At 39.7% G+C, this 24,383-nt stretch overlaps 1 protein-coding gene and 1 long non-coding RNA gene across 5 annotated transcripts in view; one reads left to right on the top strand and one right to left on the bottom strand.

Moving 5' to 3' along the window:
• LOC118549096 (uncharacterized) overlaps nt 1–459 on the bottom strand; it is an 87,124-nt gene extending 86,665 nt beyond the window's left edge. Inside the window, exon 1 of the long non-coding RNA XR_013442751.1 lies at nt 293–459. This is a non-coding gene — a long non-coding RNA (uncharacterized LOC118549096). The remainder of the gene's footprint in view (nt 1–292) is intronic.
• Nucleotides 460–592: 133 nt separating this feature from the next.
• On the top strand, nt 593–22,443 carry CYP51A1 (cytochrome P450 family 51 subfamily A member 1). Of its 4 annotated transcripts, XM_078059244.1 has the most exons (11): nt 1,078–1,217; nt 2,165–2,186; nt 2,559–2,657; nt 6,782–6,958; nt 8,166–8,292; nt 10,130–10,304; nt 12,243–12,362; nt 12,775–12,970; nt 14,197–14,292; nt 14,869–15,037; nt 21,488–22,443. In XM_078059244.1, the coding sequence occupies exons 4-11, from the start codon at nt 6,806–6,808 to the stop codon at nt 21,664–21,666; spliced, it is 1,215 nt and encodes a 404-aa protein (XP_077915370.1). In that variant the 5' UTR covers nt 1,078–1,217; nt 2,165–2,186; nt 2,559–2,657; nt 6,782–6,805; the 3' UTR covers nt 21,667–22,443. The 4 variants fall into 4 exon arrangements, with proteins under 4 accessions (XP_077915371.1, XP_077915369.1, XP_077915368.1 ...); XM_078059245.1 differs by lacking the exons at nt 1,078–1,217; nt 2,165–2,186 and adding an exon at nt 593–695; XM_078059243.1 differs by lacking the exons at nt 2,165–2,186; nt 21,488–22,443 and adding an exon at nt 15,145–15,655 and having other exon boundaries at nt 878–1,217.
• Nucleotides 22,444–24,383: the final 1,940 nt, after the last annotated feature.

Raw genomic sequence — 24,383 nt, 5'->3', positions numbered from 1 at the left:
CATGAATATGGTCGGGGGCTCGTGAGAGTAATACAGAAGGGGAATTTACTTTGGTGGTCATTATATATACATGCTTGTTTGAGACCGCAGGAGCGGGCGGCCAGGGGACTGTGGCTTTAGGACTGTACTTCCGCTTTAAAATCTTTCTGGACAGAGTAAGTGCCGTTCTTGGGGAATGTTGTCTCAAATAGGTCGCGACGGCCTATAATATTCAAATTTATTTCGGAAAACCTGTTTCCGTATAATCCAGACAGCAACCAAGTTTTGTTATCGTTATGCCGTATATTAATACCTGTCAGACTGCTTTTAATTGGGGTGGCATGGGGCTGACCTCATCGTCCCACCCTTCCGTGTGCAGACGGCGTCTTTCACAATCTCCCTTTCCCCAACCATGTTGGCTGCCTCTCCACCGCCTCAGGACGCGGGCCCTGAGAGGCTCAGGGGCAGCGGGCCTGCATGCCCCGGCGAGGGGGCGGTGCTCACACCACCGGGGCGGTACTCAAGCCACCCGCCCGGCTGACGCCACATAAGCTGAGATCACCTCACGCGCGAGCGGTGCAATCACCTCACGCGCCGCTGCCGCTGCCGTCCCGTCGCAAACCTCGCTCTGAGATCCCTCCGCCCGCCCTTTCCCGGCGCCGTGTCGTGGTGCACCCCGGGCACGCAGTCTCAGGCGGCCCGCGATTTTCAGGGAGGTGATCCCCTCTTAAGTTCTCGTTCTCCTCTGTCTCTGTACCACTGGTACCATAGGTGCAACCTGCTTTTTCAGGGCCTCTCTCCTGGCGTAAGGAGACCTCGGCAGTAGGTAGTCCTACGTAGGGCGTGGCCAGCATCTGGCCCCGCCCCGTTCTGTGACGCACAGGGTGGCGCGCGTGGGAGCCGAGAGTAGGGGGTGGGACTGGGTTTAGTAGGAGACCTGGAGGCCGGGGCCGCTTCCGGACGCCCCTCTGCCGGCTTTACTCGCTCCATCGATTAGGAGGAGCGGCGGCGACCTCGGCCTCCAGCGTCTCCGGCGAGCTGTAGTGGCTGCTGCGGCGGTCATGATGATGTTGCTGGGTTTACTGCAGGCGGGCGGGTCGGTGCTGGGGCAGGCGATGGAGCGGGTGACCGGCGGCAACCTCCTATCCATGCTGCTAATCGCCTGCGCCTTCACGCTTGGCCTAGTCTACCTGTTCCGCCTCGCAGTCGGCCACCTGGCCCCCCTGCCCGCCGGGGCGGTACGTGCACCCTGGGGGATCCGGGCGGGGGACGCAGCGACTACTGTGGTCTAACGGCTAGCGGGGCGACGACAAAGGCGGCCAAAGGGCTAGCGGGAGTGGCTGCCGAAGCCGTGGTCAGCTGGGCGGCGGCGACGGGCGCACTGGGGACGGGGAGGTGGCCGCAGCTCTGCTGCTTGTGGTCGCGACTTCCTTGGCCTTTCTGGCCTTGGTGTTGGGGGCCCTCAAGTCTGTAGCGATTCTGGCGGTGGCCGCGTGTCTGGTCTTGGTGGGGGTCGTGCTTGTAGCGGTCACGGCTGTGCTGGCCGAAGTGCTGGTGCTCCTAATGGCCGTGGCCAGACTGATGGATGTGGCATTGAGCGCCCTGGTGGCCGTCATCTTGGGGACTGCCCTGGTGGGGCATCCTGTGGGCTGTAGTATCGCCCCTAATGGCGATTTATATCTGTATGAAGCGGGGAGTGTTTGGTAGGGTGGGAGTAACTGGATTGTCCCTTCTTATGATGCTAAGAAGTATCAGTTTCTTTAATTTAGTGTCTTTATTGACCACTAGCTTCATACACCAAGTAGCGTTTAAAACTGCTCTTTTACTGACAATGGAATGTATGAACTATTGACCAAGTCGTTTTTAAAACCTGGGGCATCTAAAGTACCTTTTACAAGGAGTGTGAAGGAGTTCCTGCTAGTGCTGATCTACTCTCTCTAAAATCAGTGGATGAGGAGCGCTGGGTGGTTCAGTTGATTAAGCATCTGATCCTTGATCTCAGCTCAGGTCTTGATCTCAGGGTGGTGAATTTAAGCCTCACGCTGGGTGTGGAGCCTACTTAAAAAATAAAAAATAAAATCAGTGGATGAGATGTGTTCTCTTTCCTGATAAATGTAGCTTCTTAAACATTTCACATCTTTCTATACCTCAAGTTACTGTTTGTCTTTTTCTATACCTTCTTTAGGCAAGATTCCGGAACTAAAATTGTGAGTGGTAGTGGTAAAGACAATATAGTTTGATTTTCCTGTGTGGTTTTTTTTTTTTGCTAATGTTTAAGTAAGTTGCCTAGAGCCCACCAATAAATAATATTGGACATATTCTGGACATTGTTCAGCATGTGTAATTACAACACCTTTGTGTTTGTCTAGTCACTTATACCATGTTTTGAGTTTCTGTTCTTTTGACTATGGCCACTCTCCTAAGATTCTTGCAGTTTGGCTGTTTTTAAGTTACTGTTGATGCTTTATTTTTTGGTAACTTTTTAGTATTAGTGGTAAATTTCATTTGTTTGGTCAGGAAACTAAACTGGATATCTCAAAATGAAATGTGAACCCCCAATTTTTTGTTTTCTCTTGCAGAAAAGTCCACCATACATTTTCTCTCCAGTTCCATTCCTTGGACATGCCATAGCATTTGGGAAAAGTCCAATTGAATTCCTAGAAAATGCATATGAGAAGGTAAGTGTTCCAAATAATTATAGGAAAAGAAATTAGTGCTTTTCAAACTTTTCTTTAAATGGCAGAACATTAAAAATAGTGTAATCTTAGGCTTATCCTGAGTATAGGAAACCAATTAAATTGGAGCTACTCCTGTTTAAGAGCTGGAGGGCTCTTGGAGACTCTCGTAACTTCTCCCGTGTCCTGGGTGATCTCTGAGACATGACTAGCCTAAATTTTGTACTTACTGATCATAGTTAAGATTGATACTGATTGACCCTTCTTTTTCTTAACCAGTCACCTGTGGAATTTTCTAACCTGCTCTACACATCTGTGACTTCAGTTGCACTTGGATGACCCACAAGATACCATGGCCAAGTCAGATCTTTGCCCCTCTTCTCTCTCATGAGCTTTCTGATACCAATTCAGCCATTTATTCCACAGTCCCACTATGAATTGTTGTCACTCTTAACTCTTTCAGCTCCACAATATAAATTTAGACACTTTAGTCTTAGACCACAACTTCTTTTCCTGGCTTGCCTCTTGCCTCCGCAGCAACTTCCATTAGAACCATTCTTTGACCTCATTAGATCTTCCAGTCCATTGTCCCATTTACTTTCTCCTGATCTATTAGCCTCCTTTCTTTGCTTCGTTTTCCAGTTTGGGACAGTGGTCCATCATTTCAGTTCCACTGTGGCCAATACCATACATTTCCTTGCTCTGGATCTTTTCATTTTGCTTACCTGGTAAAACCCCAGACTTGGAGGGATTTTTTTTCTTCTTCTTTTCTTCCTTGCACCAGATTAGTTCCTTCCTAATTTCATGATCCCCTACCCTGAACAAACTTTGAACACTGCTAAACAATTGTGTTATGCCAAAGTATGGTTGGCCTACTTTCCATTCCCCACAGTGATGATTCAAACCTTCATGTTTCTAAACTTCTGAGTCTTCCTATCAAAGCAGATGACTTTGTCTCCTCTTTAGAGATGTAAAACCATCCAAAGAGAACTTTCTCATGCTCCCACTTTCAAACATGCATTCTCTTTTCTTCCTGTTACACTAATTATAAAACATTTACTTTGTGCCACTAACTTAGTGCTTTACGTAGATTATCTGACTGAAGCTCCACAAAAATCCTTTCAGGTATATCCATTATATAGATGATAAAACTGAGAAACAGGTTATATAATTTGTTCTTGGGCTCACCACTGGCTAGTGGCCAAACCAGGATTTATACATGGTCTAATTTCCAAGTCTGTGCTTTTAATAATAATAATAATAATAATAATAGTAGTAGTAGTAGTAGTAGTAATAAACACACGTAATATTTACTATGGCCAACACACTTTTCTAATATATCTATAATATCTATATATACACGCACATATCCTGGATAAAATGATATATATTTAATCTTGATAATAGTAGGTACTATTATTTCCATTTTATGGATGAGGGAAACTGAAGTACAAAGAGGTTAAGCTTTCTGACTATACAATCAAGGTCACAACAGCTAACAGGTGGAGGACCTGGGATGTGAACCGTGGCAGTCTGGCTCCAGAATCTTGTGCTCTGAGGCCACTAGGTGCTATCATGTTCATTTTATACTATTTTGCTTCCTATTGGAGGTTAAAGTCTCAATCCATCTTTGGTCTCAGGACCCTTATGCTATTATTTCTTTTTTCTGTAGTGACTTCCTTCAACTGGATCTTTTCCATTTTCTCTGAAAATTTTTCAAAAGTCACTCATTTAAAAAGACCAGAGCTTCTCTTGACTTACTCAGTCTCCTCTCACTTTCCTCCCCCGTTAGCAAGTTTTCTGTATGTACTCTCTCTGTTTCCACATGTCCTGTTTACTTATTCTTCAGTCCACCCTAGTCTGCCTGTCAGACCCTTCACTAATGAGCTCCGTGTCCTAGTTCAATGAACTTGATCCCTTAGCTGTATTTGTCACTGGTAACTCCTCCCTCCTTAAATGTGGCTTCTTTCATCCCCCCCCCCGCCCCCTATTTCTCTGACTGCTTTTTCTCTAACTCAGTAGTGGGCTTATGCCTGGGCATTTACTGTTGGGGTTCATGGAGGTTTGGTCCTTGGCCTTTAGTCTTTCTTAGGTGATCTCATCTCTAACCTGCAGCCAAATTAATGTCTCTGGCTCAGGTCTCTTCTCCAGCTCCTGACCTGGATGTCCCAAGTCCCACATGATTTTTCCTGCGTTGTCTCAAAGGCACCTGAAATCCAACATTTCTGAAGGCTAACCCTTGGTTTTTCTCTCTTCAATCCTGGTTGTCCTGTTTTCTCTTCTCACCATTTTTCTGTTTTCCAGAAGCCTAGGATTCCTTCTTGATACTTCCCTCCCTCAATCCATTGCCGCCTGCAAATTCTCTCTCCAAAATAATTCAGTATCCATCTGCTTCTCTGTGTACTGCCCCATCATTACCATGTAGCAAGTTTTCATCATCAGGTTCCTGCATAGGCTCTAACTGGTCCTCTGACATTCCTTCTGCTCCTGTTCCTCCCCCCTCCATATAGCAGCCAGAGGGATCTTTCTTTTAAAATATGCATATATCAGTGTGTCCCTCCCATGCAGTTTAAAATCTTCTATGGCTTTCTATTGCTTGTAAGGAAAAAACTTCCTGAATATGGCTTATGAGACTATGTATGGTCTAGGCCCTGCAGACTCAGCTCTCATCTTGTCCTCCCCCCCATTAGGATCTTTGTGCATGCCTGGCTGCCATGCTGACTCCTCCTCATCCTTCAAGCCTCAGCTCAGGTGGCCTTTCCTCTCTTTGGTCTTTTATCAGTTCTCTTCTCCCAGAGTTGCTTTCCTTCCTGTAGTACTTATCACATTTGCAATTTTACATTTGTTAATGTGATTATTTGATTAAGTTGTATCTTTTTCAATAGACTAAGCTACATGAGTCAGAGACAGTATTTTTTTTTTTTTTAATTTTTTTATTGTTATGTTAATCCCCATACATTACATCATTAGTTTTAGATATAGTGTTCCATGATTCATTGTTTGTGCATAACACCCAGTGCTCCATGCAGAACGTGCCCTCCTCAATACCCATCACCAGGCCAACCCATCCTCCCAACCCCCTCCCCTCTAGAACCCTCAGTTTGTTTTTCAGAGTCCATTGTCTCTCATGGTTCTTCTCCCCCTCCGATTTCCCCCCCTTCATTCTTCCCCTCCTGCTACATTCTTCTTCTTCTTTTTTTCTTTCTTAACATATATTGCATTATTTGTTTCAGAGGTACAGATCTGAGATTCAACAGTCTTGCACAATTCACAGAGCTTACCAGAACACATACCCTCCCCAGTGTCCATCACCCAGTCACCCCATCCCTCCCACCTCACCCCCCCCACTCCAGCAACCCTCAGTTTGTTTCCTGAGATTAAGAATTCCTCATATCAGTGAGGTCATATGATACATGTCTTTCTCTGTTTGACTTATTTCGCTCAGCATAATACCCTCCAGTTCCATCCACGTCGTTGCAAATGGCAAGAGCTCATTCCTTTTGATGGCTGCATAATATTCCATTTCAGAGACAGTATTTTTGTTCACAGTTGTATCCCCAGAGCCTGGTCTTTAATAATAATCAGATAACTGCAAGGTAAAGCATTTAACACCCAGCCAGATTAGAGAAAATTAAAAATGAAATCATTTGGTGTTGGTGAGATAGTAGTAAACTGGATAACTAAATAAACTTCTGATGTCTTTACATAGCAAATACAATAGGACAGGTCATAACCTTTGGTGACTCCTATAAGTTTATCCTTAACCAAGGGGGTAAAAAATCTGTATTCTCAGAGAAACTCATTGCAGAATTATCCATAATAAGTAAAGAACTGACATATCACCCATATGTCCACTAATGAAAGAATAATTATTAAAATTATAATGTCTGTGTAAAGGATAGAAAATATTTTCAGTATAAATTGAAAAAAGCAGAATAAAAAGTTTATATTTCACTTGCAACTGGATGAAAATAATTATAAATTTGGACAAAGACTGGGTGAATAATTGCATTAAGGTTTATGCATGTTTTAATTTTCAAAAATGTTTTCTGAATTAATAAATTAGTGTTTCTTTTAGTGATACGTATTTTTCAGTACCATCACTGTGGCTACTTTTCTTTCTTTAGTATGGACCTGTATTTAGTTTTACCATGGTGGGCAAGACATTTACTTACCTTCTGGGGAGTGATGCTGCTGCACTGCTTTTTAATAGTAAAAATGAGGACCTGAATGCAGAAGATGTCTACAGTCGTCTGACAACACCTGTGTTTGGGAAGGGAGTTGCATATGATGTGCCAAATCCAGTAGGTGACCCTGTTACCTTCAAGAAAAATCTATAATATAATAGTTACAGCTAGTAGTGTAATGTTGTACATTTAGAATGTAGAAACAATTTATTCTTTGGTTCAGAAATCTGAAGAAAGAGACATTAGAAAGAAAAGGCCCGGGTAACTGACAGAGAATGGGTATTCTGCTTTATAGCTGCAGGCACGGGCTAGGCCATTCTAAAGGTGGCCTGTACAAAGAGAATCAGTGATGAACTTAGGGCATTGATTCCAGTGGGTAACAAGAAAATCCCATTATTTCATCAAAAGGGCCTCCTATGCCTCTACTCCTGCCTGAAATTCTAGCATAAGAGCTCTTTTGAGCTAAAGATTGTTGGCTTTGGAAGTTTGTGTGATTTCTTTTCCCCTCCGAAAGTCAAATATTAAAGTGCTGCAAATTGATGCAAAACACAAATGAGATCATTGGCTCAATAGCTTGGTGTGGGCTCTGGCGGAGATCGTACCACACATGCCCTAGTATCCTAGTGGAGCAGTTAAGAGTTGACATCAAGTGTTATTTCTGGGGATGAGCGAGGTGTGGGGAATGAATGGCTCCTCGAAGCCAAAAGCAAGAACCCTAGAAAATCCCTCTGGTCAGATATATCTCTTCATTTTTTCACACTGCTAATCAGATTCTTAAAATAGAAATGTCCCAATGGGTTAAAACCATTAGTTGTCTTAGTGTGAATTTATTTCAGTCAGACTATGTTGAATTCTCATTAAACCTCTGGAAGATAGTGAGAGGAGGAATGATACTTGTTTGGGAATGGAATGGGAGAGTATGTGAAGTGGGATAAAAATGATATGGAAGCATAATGAACCTTTGGGGGCTTGTGTTGGTATCTGGGTTGGGTTGGGATGCTAGAAGACAACAGGAAAGGGAAGCCCTGCGGTCCGGAGTGGGAAAATGCATATGTAGGAAGGAAAGGCAGTGGGATTCCTAATTTATCGTTAGTTGAGCACCTGCATACCAGGTTATCTCTACATGTTACTTCAGATCCATATAAATGCTCTAAGTTTCCCACGTTTGGTGTAGTTTTAAAAAATCCTTTTACTGTTTTTATTTTCAATATCTTTTTTTAAAATATTGTTTTCTTTGAGTGTTACATATAATAACCCAAATGAATCTTCTGATAAAACAAAATTGTGTTTTAATGCTTGGTATTATACTGTTAATATTTTGAAGGTTTTTTTGGAGCAGAAGAAAATGTTAAAAAGTGGCCTTAACATAGCCCACTTTAGACAGCACGTTTCTATAATTGAGAAAGAAACAAAGGAGTACTTTCAGAGTTGGGGAGAAAGTGGAGAAAAAAGTAAGCAAACTGTTTTGGTTTTGCGTTTGTCCTAGTATTTCTACTTTTTTTATGACTAGAAATATAAGAATACGTGAGTGTGTGTGTGTGTGTAATGAAAAACCAACTGCAACATATGTAAAAACCACCTTAGATTTAATGGAAAGAATATGTTTTGATAACCACAGAGTTAAAAAGACCTGAGAGGAAGTGATTATTGCTGTTCACTTAGCAAAACCTTAAAATGGGTTAGTTAATGTGCATGTTATTTAGCTCATTTGTACAAATAATATAAAAATAACTCATTAAATTTTGAAATAAACTGAATTAAGACTTTTTGCAAGGTCATTTTAAGACAATAAATAAAATAACCTTTTTTAACTCCCATGAGCAAGTAAAAGTCTAAATGATTTAATTTTGTATGTAATACCCTATCTATCTGATATTGTATGGGAATGATTTAGTTCATGAAAAAAGTAAATTTAAATACATAGGCTTAGTCTACCACCAACTATATGCTTTCTTGCATTATGTACAGAGTATAATGAGTATAACTTGATCTTCTTTGGATATTTATGTGAATCCATTCTTTATATTGGACAATTAAGTGTTCCTTTCAGAGAAAATTGCCCCCCCAGAGCAGGACACAACATCTGTCTCATAGGGCATTAAGACCTCTGTGTGGGTCCCCATGTTCTGGGTGTGGTCTTCAGTTTCTGTAATCCACCGAAAGCTGATGTGATATATTTCTAATCATACAAGAAGCTGATGTATAAACAAACTAAAATGCCAACTTAATAAATACAAGTCAGACAAAGTTACAGCATTGAGAACACCAGAATTTGATGAACTTCATTGGCAAATCTAACTGGAAAGCCAAGGGACAATTGGAAGTTCATTTGGTAAACATGGAATTAAAGAACAAGGCATTAACTGGGTAATTTTTATGACTTTTAAATGTCATCGAAATGTGCTTCCCTGATGTATCTGTCTCTAGTTTGGGATATACCAGTTGATGATTAGCTACAGTTTTCTTTTATATATAGTCAAGACCTCAAATTTTAGTCCTGGTCTTCCTGCTTTTGACCTGTGAAATAATCCATTCTTCAGTTTTTGGACTGCTGTTCTTTGGGAAGCACCTCATATGCACTAAATCACCTTTTTGCTGCTTTTGTTACACTGTGACTTGGAACTCCTGTAACTCTATTCATTTTTTTTTTTTTTTTTAGAGATTTTATTTATTTGTTTGACAGAGAAAGAGACAGCAAGAGCAGGAACACAAGCAGGGGGAGTGGGAGAGGGAGAAGCAGACTCCCTGCTGAGCAGGGAGCCGGATGTGGAACTCGATCCCAGGACCCTGGGTGTGGTCTTTGCATTTGTCTTTAAGCTCAGTCATTAAGCAAAGGCAGATGCTTAATGACTGAGCCACCCAGGCACCCCTCTATTCATTTTAAAAAAATTTTTATTTTTAAGTAATCTCTATACCCAATGCGGGGCTCGAACTCACGACCCCGAGATCAAGAATCGCGTGCTCTACCAACTGAGCCAGCCAGGCGCCCCTCACTATATTCATTTTTATCTTCAGTTTATCTTTTCAAGTTGAAGAGTCATTAGTGAGGTTTAGAGATGCCTTTGTGGCCTTTCTTTTGGCTGTCCAGAGGTGCTTCCCATCATGAGTTTCTTGCCTCTCTTTGTTGTATCCATGTGTCTGTAGGCTTTTTTTGATGATATGAACAGGATCTTGTTGGTTCTTGAGTTTTTATTCTCACTTTTCCTTTGTAATACTTTTATATCTCTAAGCAGAAAATTTCAAAAGAATATTTGGCAATAGTAATGGGAATGATCTTTTTTCCTCTAGATTTGTTTGAAGCTCTTTCTGAGCTCATAATTTTAACAGCGAGCCATTGTTTACATGGAAAGGAAATCAGAAGTCAACTCAATGAGAAAGTGGCACAACTGTATGCAGATCTGGATGGAGGTTTTAGCCACGCAGCCTGGCTACTGCCAGGCTGGCTCCCTTTGCCTAGTTTCAGGTATGGCTAAAGACCCTATACTTGCTTATTTAACTGTAGAATTGCTGGAGTGTTGGCATGCTTTGCTTTAACCAAGATAAAAAATAAACATAAAACAGACAAATTAGGGAGATTATGAGCCCCAATTCTTCTATAAGAATTCAAGACAGGTTTTCTTTATATAGTGAGCTCATTTAAGCTCAGTTTCAGTTTATAAAAGAGGTCATTTGTTGTCTAGCTATTCTAATTTAAACCTACTTACCTCACATATTCCTTCTACTCAGGAAAGTCTCTGGACTCTACCTAAAAGTGATACACCCCTCTAGGTACTTATTTGAAAATATTTGACTGTTTTATAGTCTGTTGTGAATTTCTTTGTTTTGAAGTAGTAAGTACCTTTCTTTACTTTTCTCTGTTTTCTTACAACTATACTGTGATTTCCTTAAGGTCAGGGATCATCTGATACAAAGAAATATTGCTTATAGGACTCGACATATAGTTTAGTGTCTTGCATATTAGTGGGCTTTCTGTTACCTGTTGATTCCATTTCCGTTCAGGTTAGAGATGGGGACGAGTTAAATTGGTACTCCCTTTTCCTTCTAGTTCTGCTGCTTCTATATAGTTACAGGATAAAGAGGGGGAGAAAAAGGGAAAGCCAGGAGAGATTCTCTGGAATTCTCTGGAACTCGTAATACTTTATATTTGTCAGGAGCTTTGCATTTTTCAAAATGCTTTCATCCGTAGCCTGTAGAGGTTCTCCAGAAGTGTGCAACAAGCCCGTTTTTACCTTTTCTATCTCCTGGACGAAGTCCGAAATGCCTGACTTCCTTTCAGCCCAGTCTTTCTCTGCCTTACCCAGACCAAATGATTGAACCGAATTATTCCATGCCCTTTCTTAAAACAGGCCTTACGTTTTCCTGGCACTGCTGTGTTCCTGTCAGTAAACGTCTTCTGCCCACAGGGTCTCAGCAGAGCAGCAGTTTTATTGGAAGCCCAGTTGTGAAGGGGCTAGGCAGTCAGATCGCCTGGTTTGGAGTCGCAGCTCCGCTGCTCTCTGGCTGTGTGGAACTGTGCATCTACCTGCGAAGTGAGGCTAAGAGCATCTACCTCACGGGAGGTCAAAGTGGCCAGTTCACTTTCCGAAACACTTAGAGTACCTGTTACCTAGTGAGCACCCTCCTTTAAAGGGAAGGTTTGGGGACCTGAAGTTTGTTTTCTGCCTCTCCTAGTATTTTTGCCCCCTACAAAACCATGTTGTCTCAGAAGATGAAAAGTAGAATCAAATCCTGTATACTGTCGTCATGTTCTACATCCTAGATTTAGGTCATCCTAAATAAATCTTAGGTTTATTCAAGTCCTGAATCCTATAGAAAAACCAGAATCACTCTCCATCTGCTTCAAGAATTAATTTGGTTAAAATTAGAATTTCGTTAATTTAAAGGGAGTATTCTGCTTTCTGTTAAACTGGAAAATGATTCTAAAGGAATAATCACAAGTCTTGCTTTAGACCTTTTGTTAGAACACAGGTAGTATGTTAAGAATCAGGGATATATATGTTAGGATGCTAGAAATTTCTAACAGTATAAGATTTTCTTTTTTTTTATTTATTCATTTTTTTATGTTAATCACCATACATTATTACATCATTAGTTTTTGATGTAATGTTCCATGATTCATTGTTTGCATATAACACCCAGTGCTCCATGCAGAACGTGCCCTCTTTAATACCCATCACCAGGCTAACCCATCCCCCCACCCCTCTCCCCTCTAGAGCCCTCAGTTTGTTTCTCAGAGTCCATAGTCTCTCATGGTTCGTCTAACTTCTTTTTTTCTTTTGGTTCTGAGTTTTTTGTCAATTATTTGAGTCATTCTTAAGCTAGGTCCTGGTTATTTTCAAAATGAATCTGATGCCAGAAAGTATGACATTATTTTTTAGTCATTTTTGTCTTTGAATTGCAGACGCAGGGACAGAGCTCATCGAGAGATCAAGAATATTTTCTATAAAGCAATCCAGAAGCGCAGACAGTCAGAAGAAAAAATTGATGACATTCTCCAAACTTTACTAGATTCTACTTACAAGTAAGAGCTGTTCGGATCACATGTTAAGCTGAAGCAGGCAATTTCACATTAAAACAAAGTTAAAACATATGTCCAGTTAAAAAGTAGTGATGTTGACAAAATCAGTAGCTATGAGCCTTGGGCTTGTTAAATGGATGAGACACGAATTAATGGGATCCCATTGCCTTCCTGGAGCCCAAGGACCAGGCATGGGGAAACGCCTGCTGACAAACTGCAGCAACATCTTTTGTAATGAAAATCATACATTTCTTTGGTCTGTCTCTTTCCCCTCGCGAAAAAATTCTCACTTGTGATGGGCAAATGCAAGAGACTATTACACCTGAAAAGTTTATTCACTAGGACCCTTTATTTAAATGTGATGGCATGAAATGGTCTGCCAAACTGTTAAATTTGTGTGTGACTCCTTCCTTAGGGATGGGCGCCCTCTGACAGACGACGAAGTAGCAGGCATGCTTATTGGACTGCTCTTGGCAGGCCAGCACACGTCCTCAACTACTAGTGCCTGGATGGGCTTCTTCTTGGCCAGAGACAGAACACTTCAAGAAAAATGTTATTTAGAACAGAAAACAGTCTGTGGAGAAGATCTGCCTCCTTTAACTTATGACCAGGTTTGTTGGATTTTTAGTTTCACTGCTGCTTTATGACTTCGAGTATCTAATCAGTGGCTAGTTTTTAAAGGGGACAATTTGATATATTCTATTTACTATAGATTGAATTGCTTAGCTTTTTTAAGAAAAGTCCCCATAGCCCTCCTTGAAATGTCTTCATGTTGGATTCAGTGTGCTAGTATTTTGTTGAGGATTTTTGCATCTGTGTTCATGAGGGATACTGATGTGTAGTTTTGTCATGAGGTCTTTGACAGGTTTTGGTATACAGAGTAATGCTGGTCTCAAAGAAAGAGTCTATAAGTGTTTCCTCCTCTTTTATTTTTTTGGAAGAGTTTGTGAAGGATTGATATTCTTTTTTACATGTCTGGTTAGAATTCACCAGTGAAGCCATTGGAGTCTGTGCTTTTCTTTGTGGGAAGTTGTTTGATTACTTGTTATACATCTATTCCTACGTTCTGTTTCTTCTTGAGTCTTTCGTTTGTGTCCTTCTAGGAATTTGTCCATTTTCATCTAGGTTACCTAATTCGTTGGCTTACAATTGTTACAGTGTTCTCTTATAATCCTTTCTATTTCTGTAAGGCCAGCAGTGATGTCTCTTTCATTCCTGATTTTGTAACTTTTAAAGTAATAGCTTAATTGATATATAGTTGACATACTATAGAATCAGTCCATTTAGAGTATATAACTTACTGTTTTTTGATATATTCAGAATTGTGGAAACCATCACAATTTTAGAACATTTAAATCACTTCCAAAAGAAAGCCGGTACCTGTTAGCAGTCACGCTCCATTTCCCCTGCCCCTGGCAACCACTGATCTACGTTTTGTCTGTATGGATTTGCTGTATCCTGGACATTTCATATAAATGGGATCATACAGTATGTGGTCTTTTGTGACTGGCTTCTTTCGCTTAGCATGTTTTCAAGTTTCATCTGTGTGGTAGCATGATTTTTGCTAGTGTTTTCACTTTCTAGACAAGTGGATTTTTGCAGGCCCTTACTGTGCCGCTCTTCAGAGTGATTACCTCTTGTGCTGATGGTATCTTGCCCTCTTTCCCTTGTTGACCATGGAAAGTGACAGAACAAGATAATCTCAGATACTGAACCAGTTACCTCTTTGCCCTTCTACCACAATAGAAACTATTTTATTATAACCCATAAGTTTAAACACATACTGCTGAAGTAAGTTAAATATTTCTAAAACTCCGGAAATGCTTTCCCTTTTTAGCTGAAGGATCTAAATTTACTTGATCGCTGTATAAAAGAAACATTAAGACTTCGACCTCCTATAATGACCATGATGAGAATGGCTAAAACTCCTCAGGTGAGTCTCTTGGTTAGATCTCCCCTTCCATTCCCCCAGTTTTTATTTATCAGAAAGAAGAAATATAACAGCAAAGAGAATTTTTAAATTAAAAAAGTAGAATAATCGTTTCCACATAATTTCAATATTTTATATTCGAACTCTGATATGTAATTATATATTCTATTTATATAGATATTTTTATATAATTAGAGAGTATATATGCTAATCTGTTCCCTGCATTTTTATTTAACAATTAGGGTTTTAAAAAACCTAGTGTATTTTTTTCCTGGTTTAAAAAAAAGCATGTTTTATTAAAAATTCTGATAGTATGGAAATATACAAATCGGACTGTGAAAGGCTCCTTGATATCCCTCTGCTACCTCTGAGGCATTATGGCTTTTTTAAGTTTCCAGCCCAGTGTTGGGTCACTTGGAAATCATCCTGAGTTAAAATAATTTTTAGCTGGCCTATCATCTAGCTAGTTTTTAAATATATGTATATCACATATATGTTAATGCTTTATTACACAATAGTCTGGTTATTTGGTAGAATAGTTTTATATTATCTAATGAAATGTGTTGCTTTCATTTGTAGACCGTGGCAGGATATACCATTCCTCCAGGACATCAGGTGTGTGTCTCTCCCACTGTCAATCAAAGACTTAAAGACTCATGGGTAGAACGTCTGGACTTTAATCCTGATCGCTACTTACAGGACAATCCAGCATCAGGAGAGAAGTTTGCTTACGTGCCATTTGGAGCTGGTAAGATACCATTTTACATTTGAAATGTTTGTTCTGATAATATATTTATGTCTGTCAAAATAATCCAGATGAATTTTATTTATAAATATCTTTTCCTTTCCTCATAGGGACATTCCTGTAAACATTTGTAGGAGTATTATCTTTGCCAAGTTGGAAAAGTATTTTGTTTGTACTAAAGGAAATAGTTTTGTGAATTCTTCTATAAAGCTCTATTACCTTCTAACCAATTTAGTTTTTTCAGGGTTAATTTTAATAGTCCACCCTGTTTTCCCTTACAATAGTATTTTAAGCTCTTTGTGAATTGTTTTAAAGAACCACTGGAATTAGCACACCATTTAGGCAATTATTTCAGGCTAAATATGATAACAGATTATCAGTGTTTCAGAAAAGAGCAAAAGCAGTCTTGTTAAAATTGAAGCTTTTCTGGATTGTTAGTCACCGTTTTGGTGCTCTGTCTGTATCCTTAGGATAAAATGGTCTTTAAATTTGGGCAGGTCTTACATAGGTTTGCAAACTTCTGCATTTCAATTGCCACTCTTAAATTATGCAGGCAGACCCTTGTTCCTGCAGTAATTTCTCTGTTCATTGGTACTCTACAGATTAAACTACATTTTATGACTTCTTGTGTAGTCTTTCCAAAGAGATTTGAAGTGGCACAACTGTTTTGTCACTGGTCACACTGTTTCCACACGTAAAGGAGAGTATAAAGTCCTTTAGGAACTTCAGATCTTAGTAACTCTAATAAATAAATTTAATAATATGGTATATAACAGCACATATAAAAGAGTCATAGATTGTTCAAATAGTTGGAAGGGGCATTAGTTCTGTGGCCCAAAATCTGCCCCAAAGAGGAATCATTTCTAAACTGGTAATTGCCTGGACTGCACTGGAACTTTTTTAGGTAATAGATTCTCAGTCACCTTCTATGGCAGCTCCTTTTGTTTTTTGAACAGCTCCCATTTTTAAAAACTTACATTAAAGCTGTAATCTGGGGGCGCCTGGCTGCCTCAGTTGGTAGAGCATGTGACTCTTGATCTCAGGGTCATGAGTTCAAGCCCCATGTTGGGTGTGGAGCCTACTTAAAAAAAAAAAAAAGAAAAAAAGAAGCTGTAATCTGTTTCCTTTTAACATCCCGATGTGTTTTAAACATCCCCTAATTGTGTTCTCTGAAGTTATATTGTATATCTTTGAGCTATCTGAATATAAGATATAATGTTCCCTCAAATTTTTCATCATTGTGCCAGTTTCCTAGGGCTACTTTAACTCCCACAAACTGGGTGACTTAAAAAAGAGACATTTATTCTCCCACATTTTTGGAGGCCGGAAGTCTGAAATCAAGGTGTTGGCAGGGTCTTGCTCTCCCTGATGGCTCTAGGGGAGAGTCTTTCCTTGCTTTGTTCCAAACTTCCCGTGGCTCTTGGCAATCTTTGGCATTCCTTGGCTTGTAGCTACATCACTCTGATCACTGCCTATCTTCACTTGGCCATCTGCCCTGTGCATGTCTGAGTCTGTGCATGGCTTTCTTTGAGGGACACCAGCACTGGATTTAGGGCTCACCCTAACCCGGTATGACTTCATCATAACTAATTATATCTGCAAAGTCTGATTCCTGAGTAGACATGAATTTTGGGGGGACACTGTTCTACCCCATTTGATCATCATGTTAAGTATGTCCAGTTTCTTCAATCATGACTTTGTGTAATTTTTTCTGTGTTGGTGCATGTAGCATGTAGCTTATTCATTTTCATAATATTACCTTTTGTGAATCATCAGAATATATCCATTTTTCTATTAATTCATAGTTAGGATAGTTCTAGTTTCCTGCTATTAAAAATAATCCTTTAATTTCCTTGTGAGTAAGCCAACCCTCTCCTTAGTTGTTATATTTGAATATGGAATGGTTTGTAAACACCCTTCTTAAATAGGGCTCCTAGAAGTAAATGCCTTTATGGGCCACACAGCACTGTGCTAATAATACGCATTTTTTTGTTAATTTTTTCTCTATTTAATCTTCACAACCACACTATGAGGAAGGGGGACTGTCTTATTCATTTTTCAGAAATGGAAACCAAGGCTTAGTAAGGCTTTTTTCAGTTCTAATAATTTGACTTGATCTTTTTGTATTCCCTGAAAAGCCATCTTTTGTTATTGAGCTTACTACTTTATGAGGTTTTGGTAGGCTGGAGAGACTGGAAGGCATTAGTTCTTTCTGGCTTAAATATTTCTGATACCATCTTTTATTAAGTTTGTCTTTCTGGCTTTTATATATAACTTTTTAAAAATACACGAATTGTATTTTTTATTATTAAAATTTCTCTGACATTTTTTTTTTTTTTTTTTTTTTAAAGATTTTATTTATTTATTTGACAGAGAGAGAGATAGCGAGAGCAGGAACACAAGCAGGGGGAGTGGGAGAGGAAGAAGCAGGCTTCCCGCCGAACAGGGAGCCCGATGTGGGACTCGATCCCAGGACCCTGGGATCATGACCTGAGCCGAAGGCAGACGCTTAACGACTGAGCCACCCAGGCGCCCAAAATTTCTCTGACATTTTAATAAAAATTTCAAAGCAAAGTCAAAAGAATTTTATACTGAACATTCATATACCCATTATCTAGATTCTGCCATTGACATTTTACTTACACTTGTTTTATCACATATCCGTCCATCAATCCATTTATTTTTCAGGTGCATTTCAAAGTAAACTGCATAAGTATATGTCTCCCTGAATTTTTCAGCAAGTATATAATAAAGTTCAGTATTCTAGTTTTGATGTAAAATTTTACAATGAAATACTCAAGTCAGTATTGTTTTGATAAATGAATAACCTCAATCAGACCTAATTTATTGACTTTTAAAATTGTTATTGCTTCCTGGTCCTGTCTAAAAACCTTTGTCTGGCCCCAAGTCATGAAGACATTCTCATCTATTATTCCCTATTAAAATTTGATGGTTTGGGACACCTTGGTGGCTCTGTTGGTTAAGCGTCTGCCTGTGGCTCAGGTTATGATCTCAGGGTCCTAGGATCAAGCCCTGAATTGGGCTCCCTGCTCAGCAGGGCATCTGCTCCCTCTCACTGTGCTCCCCCACTCCGCCACCCCTTCCGCTTGTGCTCTCTGCCCTCTCTTGTTCTCTAATAAAATCTTTAAAAAAAAATTTGATGGGGCGCCTGGGTGGCTCAGTTGGTTAAGCGACTGCCTTCGGCTCAGGTCATGATCCTGGAGTCCCGGGATCGAGTCCCACATCGGGCTCCCGGCTCGGCAGGAAGCCTGCTTCTCCCTCTCCCACTCCCCCTGCTTGTGTTCCCTCTCTCGCTGTCTCTCTCTCTGTCAAATAAATAAATAAAATCTTTAAAAAAAAAAAAAAAAAAAAAAAAAAAAAAAAAATAAAAAAAATTTGATGGTTTTAGCATTTATGTTTAGGCCTATGATCATCTGGAATTAGTTTTTGAGTTTGGTGTGAGACAGGAATTAAGGGTTTTTTTTTTTTTTTTTTTTTTTAAAGATTTTATTTATTGGGATGCCTGGGTGGCTCAGTCGGTTGGGTGTCTGCCTTCGGCTCAGGTCATGATCCCAGGGTCCTGGGATCGAGTCCTGCATCGGGCTCCTTGCTCAGCGGGGACCCTGCTTCTCCTTCTCCCTCTGTCCCTCCCCTGTTCATGTGCGCTCTCTGTCAAGTAAATGGATAAAATCTTAAAAAAAAAAAAAAAAAAAGATTTTATTTGAGAGAGCGAGCAAGAGCATGTACAAGGCGGGGAGGGCTGAGCTGGGAGCCCGATGCGGGGCTCAATCCCAGGACCCTGGGATCATGACCTGAGCCAAAGGCGGACGCTTAACGACTGAGCCACCCAGGTACCACCTCCGCTTTCTTTTAATATTAGATACATAGTTATTCCCATACTATGTGTTGAAAAGACTTTTTCTCCATTGGCTTGCTTTATTTACTGCCTTTCTTGATAATCAAATAACTATAAAAGTATGTCTTGGCTCTTCGCTGTGTTCCATTGTTCTGTTTGTTGAGTCCTATCGAGAACCACATTGTCTTGGTTGCTGTGAAAGAAAAACCACCCCACTTTCTACTCTACACTCACTTAGAACACTTCTGACAACAGTTCTGGTCACCAAATGTTGTTTTTCCCACACTAATTCTCTCTGGACACCCACTGGGTTTCCTACAGTTCAACTCAGTTCAGACACTATCCACCTGGGGTTAGCACAGACCCCATAGGTTAAGGGCTTAGTCCCACAAGATTCCCTCTTGCCCCCCATCACTTCAGATACCAATTGCAAGTCCAGGTTGTCTCCTGTTCTTCTGACCAGTGGGCTGTAAATCAGAGGTTTTCTTGATCCCCTCCTTGAGGTTCCACAGTTTCTTAAAATGGCTCACAGAACTCAGAAAGCAGTTTATTTACTGGATTAACAGTTTATTACAAAGGTGGGGGATACAACTCAGGAACAGCTGATTGAAGAGATGCACAGGGCAAGGTATGGGGGAAAGGGCACAGAGCTTCCATGCCTTCTGGGTGTGCCACACTCCCACCATCTCCATACGTTCACCAATCTGGAAAGCTCTCTGAATATGACCTCTCAATCCTCCATACTATAGGGACTTTTGTGAAGACTTCATTATGTAGGCATGATTGATTAAATCATTGGTGAGTAATTCAACCTCCAGCCCCTTCTCCCATCTGGAGGTCAGGGGTTAGGGCTATAAGTTCTAACCCTTTAAGCACATGGTTGGTTCCCTTGGCAGCCAGGCCCTACTCTGAGGGGATTTCCAAAAGTCCCCTCATTAACAAACTCAAGTGTGGTTGAAAGGGGCTTGTTATGAATAACAAAAGTCTTCTGACTTCTTTTATTGCTCTTTGCTCTTAAGAAATTCCAAGGTGTTTGAGGAGCTCTGTGCCAGGGATGGGAGAAAGAGCAAATATATATTTATTACAAACCACAGTATCACAGTTGCTATACCTTTAGTATTGAAGTCAAATTTGAAGTCAGTTTAAGTCTTACAACTTTTTTTTTTCCCCCAAGACTGCTCCGTATATCCTAGGTCCTCCTTTGCATTTCCATATGCATTTTTTAGAAAGTTCTTATTTGAATTCCAGTTAGTTAACATACAGTGTAATATTAGTTTTAGGTGTACAATATAGTGATTAACACTTCCATTCAACACCCAGTGCTCATTACAACAAGTACATGCCTTGATCCCTATCAACTGTTTCTCCCTTTCCCCCACCCACCTCCATACTGATAACCATTAGTTTGTTCTCTGTAGTTAAGAGTCTGTTTCTTGGTTTGCCTCTCTTTTTCCCCTTTGCTCGTTTGTTGTTTCTTAAATTCCACAAGTGAAATCAGATGGCATTTGTCATTCTCTGACTTATTTTGCTTAGCATAATAGTCTCTGGCTCCATCCATATCGTTGCAAATGGCAGGATTTCATTCTTTTTTATGGCTGAGTAATATTCCATTGTATATATGTACCACATCTTTTTTATCCATTCATCAGTTGATGGATACTTGGGCTGTTTCCATAATTTGGCTATTGTAAATAATGCTGCTGTAAACATTGGGGTGCATGTATCCTTTTGAATTAGTGTTTTTTATCCATATGTATTTTAGAATCAACTTGTCAGTTTTTACATGTATATAACCTTTTAAATTTTGATCTTGTGTTGCTATTTTGATTTATTAAATCCCTTTTTCTTCCATTATTATTTTGAAATGGCATTTAAAGTTTTTTTTTAAAGATTGTATTTTTAAGTAATCTCTACACCCAGCATGGGGCTCGAACTCACAACTCTGAGATCAAGAATTGCACACACTCCACTGACTGAGCCAGGCAGGTGCCCCTGGCATTTAAAGTTTTGATTGGCGGGTTCATATTGACTTTTGACTAGGGCTCTCTTGGGACAGAAGCTAAGAATATTCTAGTATATTTCCAAAGTAGATTGTCATCATAGATTTCAAATCTTACATATATTTAAACTTAGATAGATGTGACATTTCAAAAAAAGTAATTAGAAAAGTGATTATATAATTATCCAAGTGCTGTTTCCCTTAAAAAGAAACCTTGAAAATCTCCTTAGATTTTTACTTTATTTTTTTAAGATTTTTATTTGGCAGAGAGAGTGGGGGGAGTGGGAGAGGGAGAAGCAGGCTTCCCACTGAACAGGGAGCCCGATGTGGGGCTCGATCCCAGGACCCTGGGATCATGACCCGACCCAAAGGCAGACGCTTAATGACTGAGCCACCCAGGCGCCCCCTTTTTTTTTTTCCTGAGATTTTTAACTATTTTATTTTACATTCTTCTTTTATGTAAAAATAATGTCATCTTTTTCCTATATTATCTCTATATCTGCTGTCCCTCCAAACTGTAAACAAATTTATCATTCCAGGAGAAAAGACGGGAAAAAGAATTTCAATTGATTCTTAGAAAACTTTCTTTTTTTAACAGGGCGTCATCGTTGTATTGGGGAGAATTTTGCCTATGTTCAAATCAAGACAATTTGGTCCACTATGCTTCGTTTATATGAATTTGATCTCATTGATGGATATTTTCCCACTGTGAATTATACAACCATGATTCACACCCCTGAAAATCCAGTTATCCGATACGAACGAAGATCAAAATGAAACGGGCTGCAGGGAACTAACAAACATGTAAAACATCACTGTAAACCGCAAAAGCATTTGAAGAGAATGAAGTTTATGAAACAACTCCTGGTGTATTCTTTTTTTGAGTATAATTTTAAAAGACAGCTAGCTTAACTTACGTTTTTTTTATTTTCTTAACTGAATGGTTCCATCAAATCTAATCGCATTTCAGATATTTCTTAATAGTTTTATGGTGGCTATTAAGGAAACCAAACTCATTAGTATGAAATTATTTAGGGGGATCTTCGTAATTGACAGATTCTAAACAGTTTCCAGGTATTAATCTTAAACGTAGCTCTTGGAAAGTAAGTTCAGGGTACTTACATCTTGGACTAGAGCTGCAAGTATAAAAAGGCCTAGAGGCCCAGGGAGATACTTGGAAAGCTCAGATTATTTATTTACTGGGTAATGTTTGTGTGTGTGAGTGAGGATGGGTGGGTAGGGAATAAACTAATTTAAAGCCTTGGATAAAAAAGAATCCCATCAATTGTTTTGGTATGATGATACCTAGCAATGATGGAGCTATGCTGTAGAAAAAAAAAATGTTCTTTGAAATTTTATCTGGAAGAAGCTTTGTCTCCAGGAAACAGAGAGATCTGACAATGACTACATTTCCTAAAAACTACTACTACTAAAGAATGCACACGTGTCTTGATCTAATTACTAAATATTACATATTTATCTACCTGATAAATTTCTATCTGGTTCCATGTGGTGACATAATGTGAAAGCCCAAAATAAAGTTCTTAAGGAATAGTTTTGTTGTCTTTGGCTCTAGGTGGTTTCCTGCTTCCTCTCTAGAATCTAATTAGGGATGTTTCTGTTATTAGTTCTGTTTATTAAAACTTAATTTAGGTTAACAACCTTTTTTTAAAAAAAAAAAATACAAAATCAGAGATCAGGCACTCTGGCTTTAAGATAACGTGACGTGTAGGGTCTGTGGGAGCAGTATCACTGGTCGCATTGTGACTTGTAGGGTCTGTGGGAGCAGTATCACTGGTCGCATTGTTGCAGCCTGTGCTCAAGAATCAGTTCAAAGTGTAACTGGGGACCTGACTATATATACCTGTTGTAATTTGACCACATAATCTGTTTTTACTGGATGAGGCCAAAATATTTTCCTTTATATATACGGGAAAGCTGCTAGAGGACTCATGTTATACTCTTTGTGAAGGTGAAATCTCTGCTGTTAAGAGTTTTTCACATTAAAATTATCTCTGAGAAAAAAAATATAGTCTAATTCACTAATTGTAAAGTGGTGTGCTTCACTGAGTAGAATTCAGGAATCTAGCAACTTGGATGGGAAAAAAAAATTCCATCTTTGTACTAATTTCAAACTGTAATTTAGTATTTCCTTTATTTATGAAGCAACAAACTATACTAGTATTAGCAGTACCCATGATTTTGAGAACAAAAATCACAGATTTTCTGTATCACATTAAGATGTTTCAGATCTCCTGAAATGTCTTTTACTTCCATCATTACTTTAAAATTATGGGAGTTATTAGATCAACTGCTAGATCTTATTTCTAAAAATGTACTTTTTTTTTTTAAGATTTTATTTATTTATTTTGACAGAGAGACAGAGAGAAAGGGAATACAAGCAGGGGGAGTGGGAGAGGGAGAAGCAGGCTTCCTGTTGAGCAGAGAGCCTGATGTGGGGCTCGATCCCAGGACCCTGGGATCATGACCTGAGCTGAAGGCAGATGCTTAATGACTAAGCCATCCAGGCACCCCTAAAAATGTACTATTTCTATGTAATTGGTTTCTTTTGCAACCCCATACATATTACGTGTTTAAAAGCACTATTCCGAGAAGGGTCCCATAGTTTTCACCAAGACTTCTAGAGAGGTTCATGGCACAAAAAAAGCTCAAACCCCGAGTAAGGCTAGTCTGTGTTTAGTGAGTAGTTTGTTTTAGACTTGAATAGACTTAATTTTTTTTTTATTATTAACATATAATGTATTATTTGTTTCAGGGGTACAGGTCTGTGATTCATCAGTCTTACACAATTCACAGCATTCACCATAGCACATACCCTCCCCAGTGTCCATCACCCAGGCACCCCATCCCTCCCACCCCCCTCCAGCAACCCTCAGTTTGTTTCCTGAGATTAAGAGTCTCCTATGCTTTGTCTCCCTCTCTGGTTTCGTCTTGTTTCATTTTTTTCCTCTCTTCCCCTATGATCCTCTTTCTTGTTTCTCAAATTCCACATATCAGTGAGATATGATAATTGTCTCTCTGATTTACTTACTTCGCTTAGCATAATACCCTCTAGTTCCATCCACATCATTGCAAATGGCAAGATTTCATTTTTTTGATGGCTGCATAATATTCCATAACCACATCTTCTTTATCCATTCATCCGTCGATGACATCTGGGCTCTTTCCGTAGTTTGGCTTTGAATAGACTTAATTTTTAACCACTGACTCATGACTGAGAAGCATCGACAAGTTGGACTGGAGAGGCCTGATGTCGTAAGGAGGGCTGATGGTCAGACGATGGGACACCTGTCCATCTGCTACCTTCTCCATTCTCTCTCACAGCAGAAGGGGCCTTGAATGGCAAGCTATACTAACTAAAAAAGGTTCTACTCAATTAAATGCTTTGGGATACATTTGTTATTTCTGGAACTCCTTAATTGGAACCCAGCTGCTAATATGGAAAAATTAAGTAATTTGAAATCTCCGAGAAT

Source organism: Halichoerus grypus, chromosome 12, assembly GCF_964656455.1.
Source record: "Halichoerus grypus chromosome 12, mHalGry1.hap1.1, whole genome shotgun sequence".
NCBI classification, from domain to species: domain Eukaryota; kingdom Metazoa; phylum Chordata; class Mammalia; order Carnivora; family Phocidae; genus Halichoerus; species Halichoerus grypus.
Note: the sequence above shows the minus strand (reverse complement) of the source record. Positions and strands in the feature narration are given on the sequence as shown.

What these genes read in the sequence shown, in the direction of transcription:
- CYP51A1 (XM_078059242.1), top strand. Translation starts at nt 1,041, where the DNA reads ATGATGATGTTGCTGGGTTTACTGCAGGCGGGCGGGTCGGTGCTGGGG. An exon ending in TTACTAGATTCTACTTACAA is followed by an intron (nt 12,363 to 12,774) that starts GTAAGAGCTGTT and finishes CTCCTTCCTTAG; the next exon opens with GGATGGGCGCCCTCTGACAG. An exon ending in CTCCTTTAACTTATGACCAG is followed by an intron (nt 12,971 to 14,196) that starts GTTTGTTGGATT and finishes TTCCCTTTTTAG; the next exon opens with CTGAAGGATCTAAATTTACT.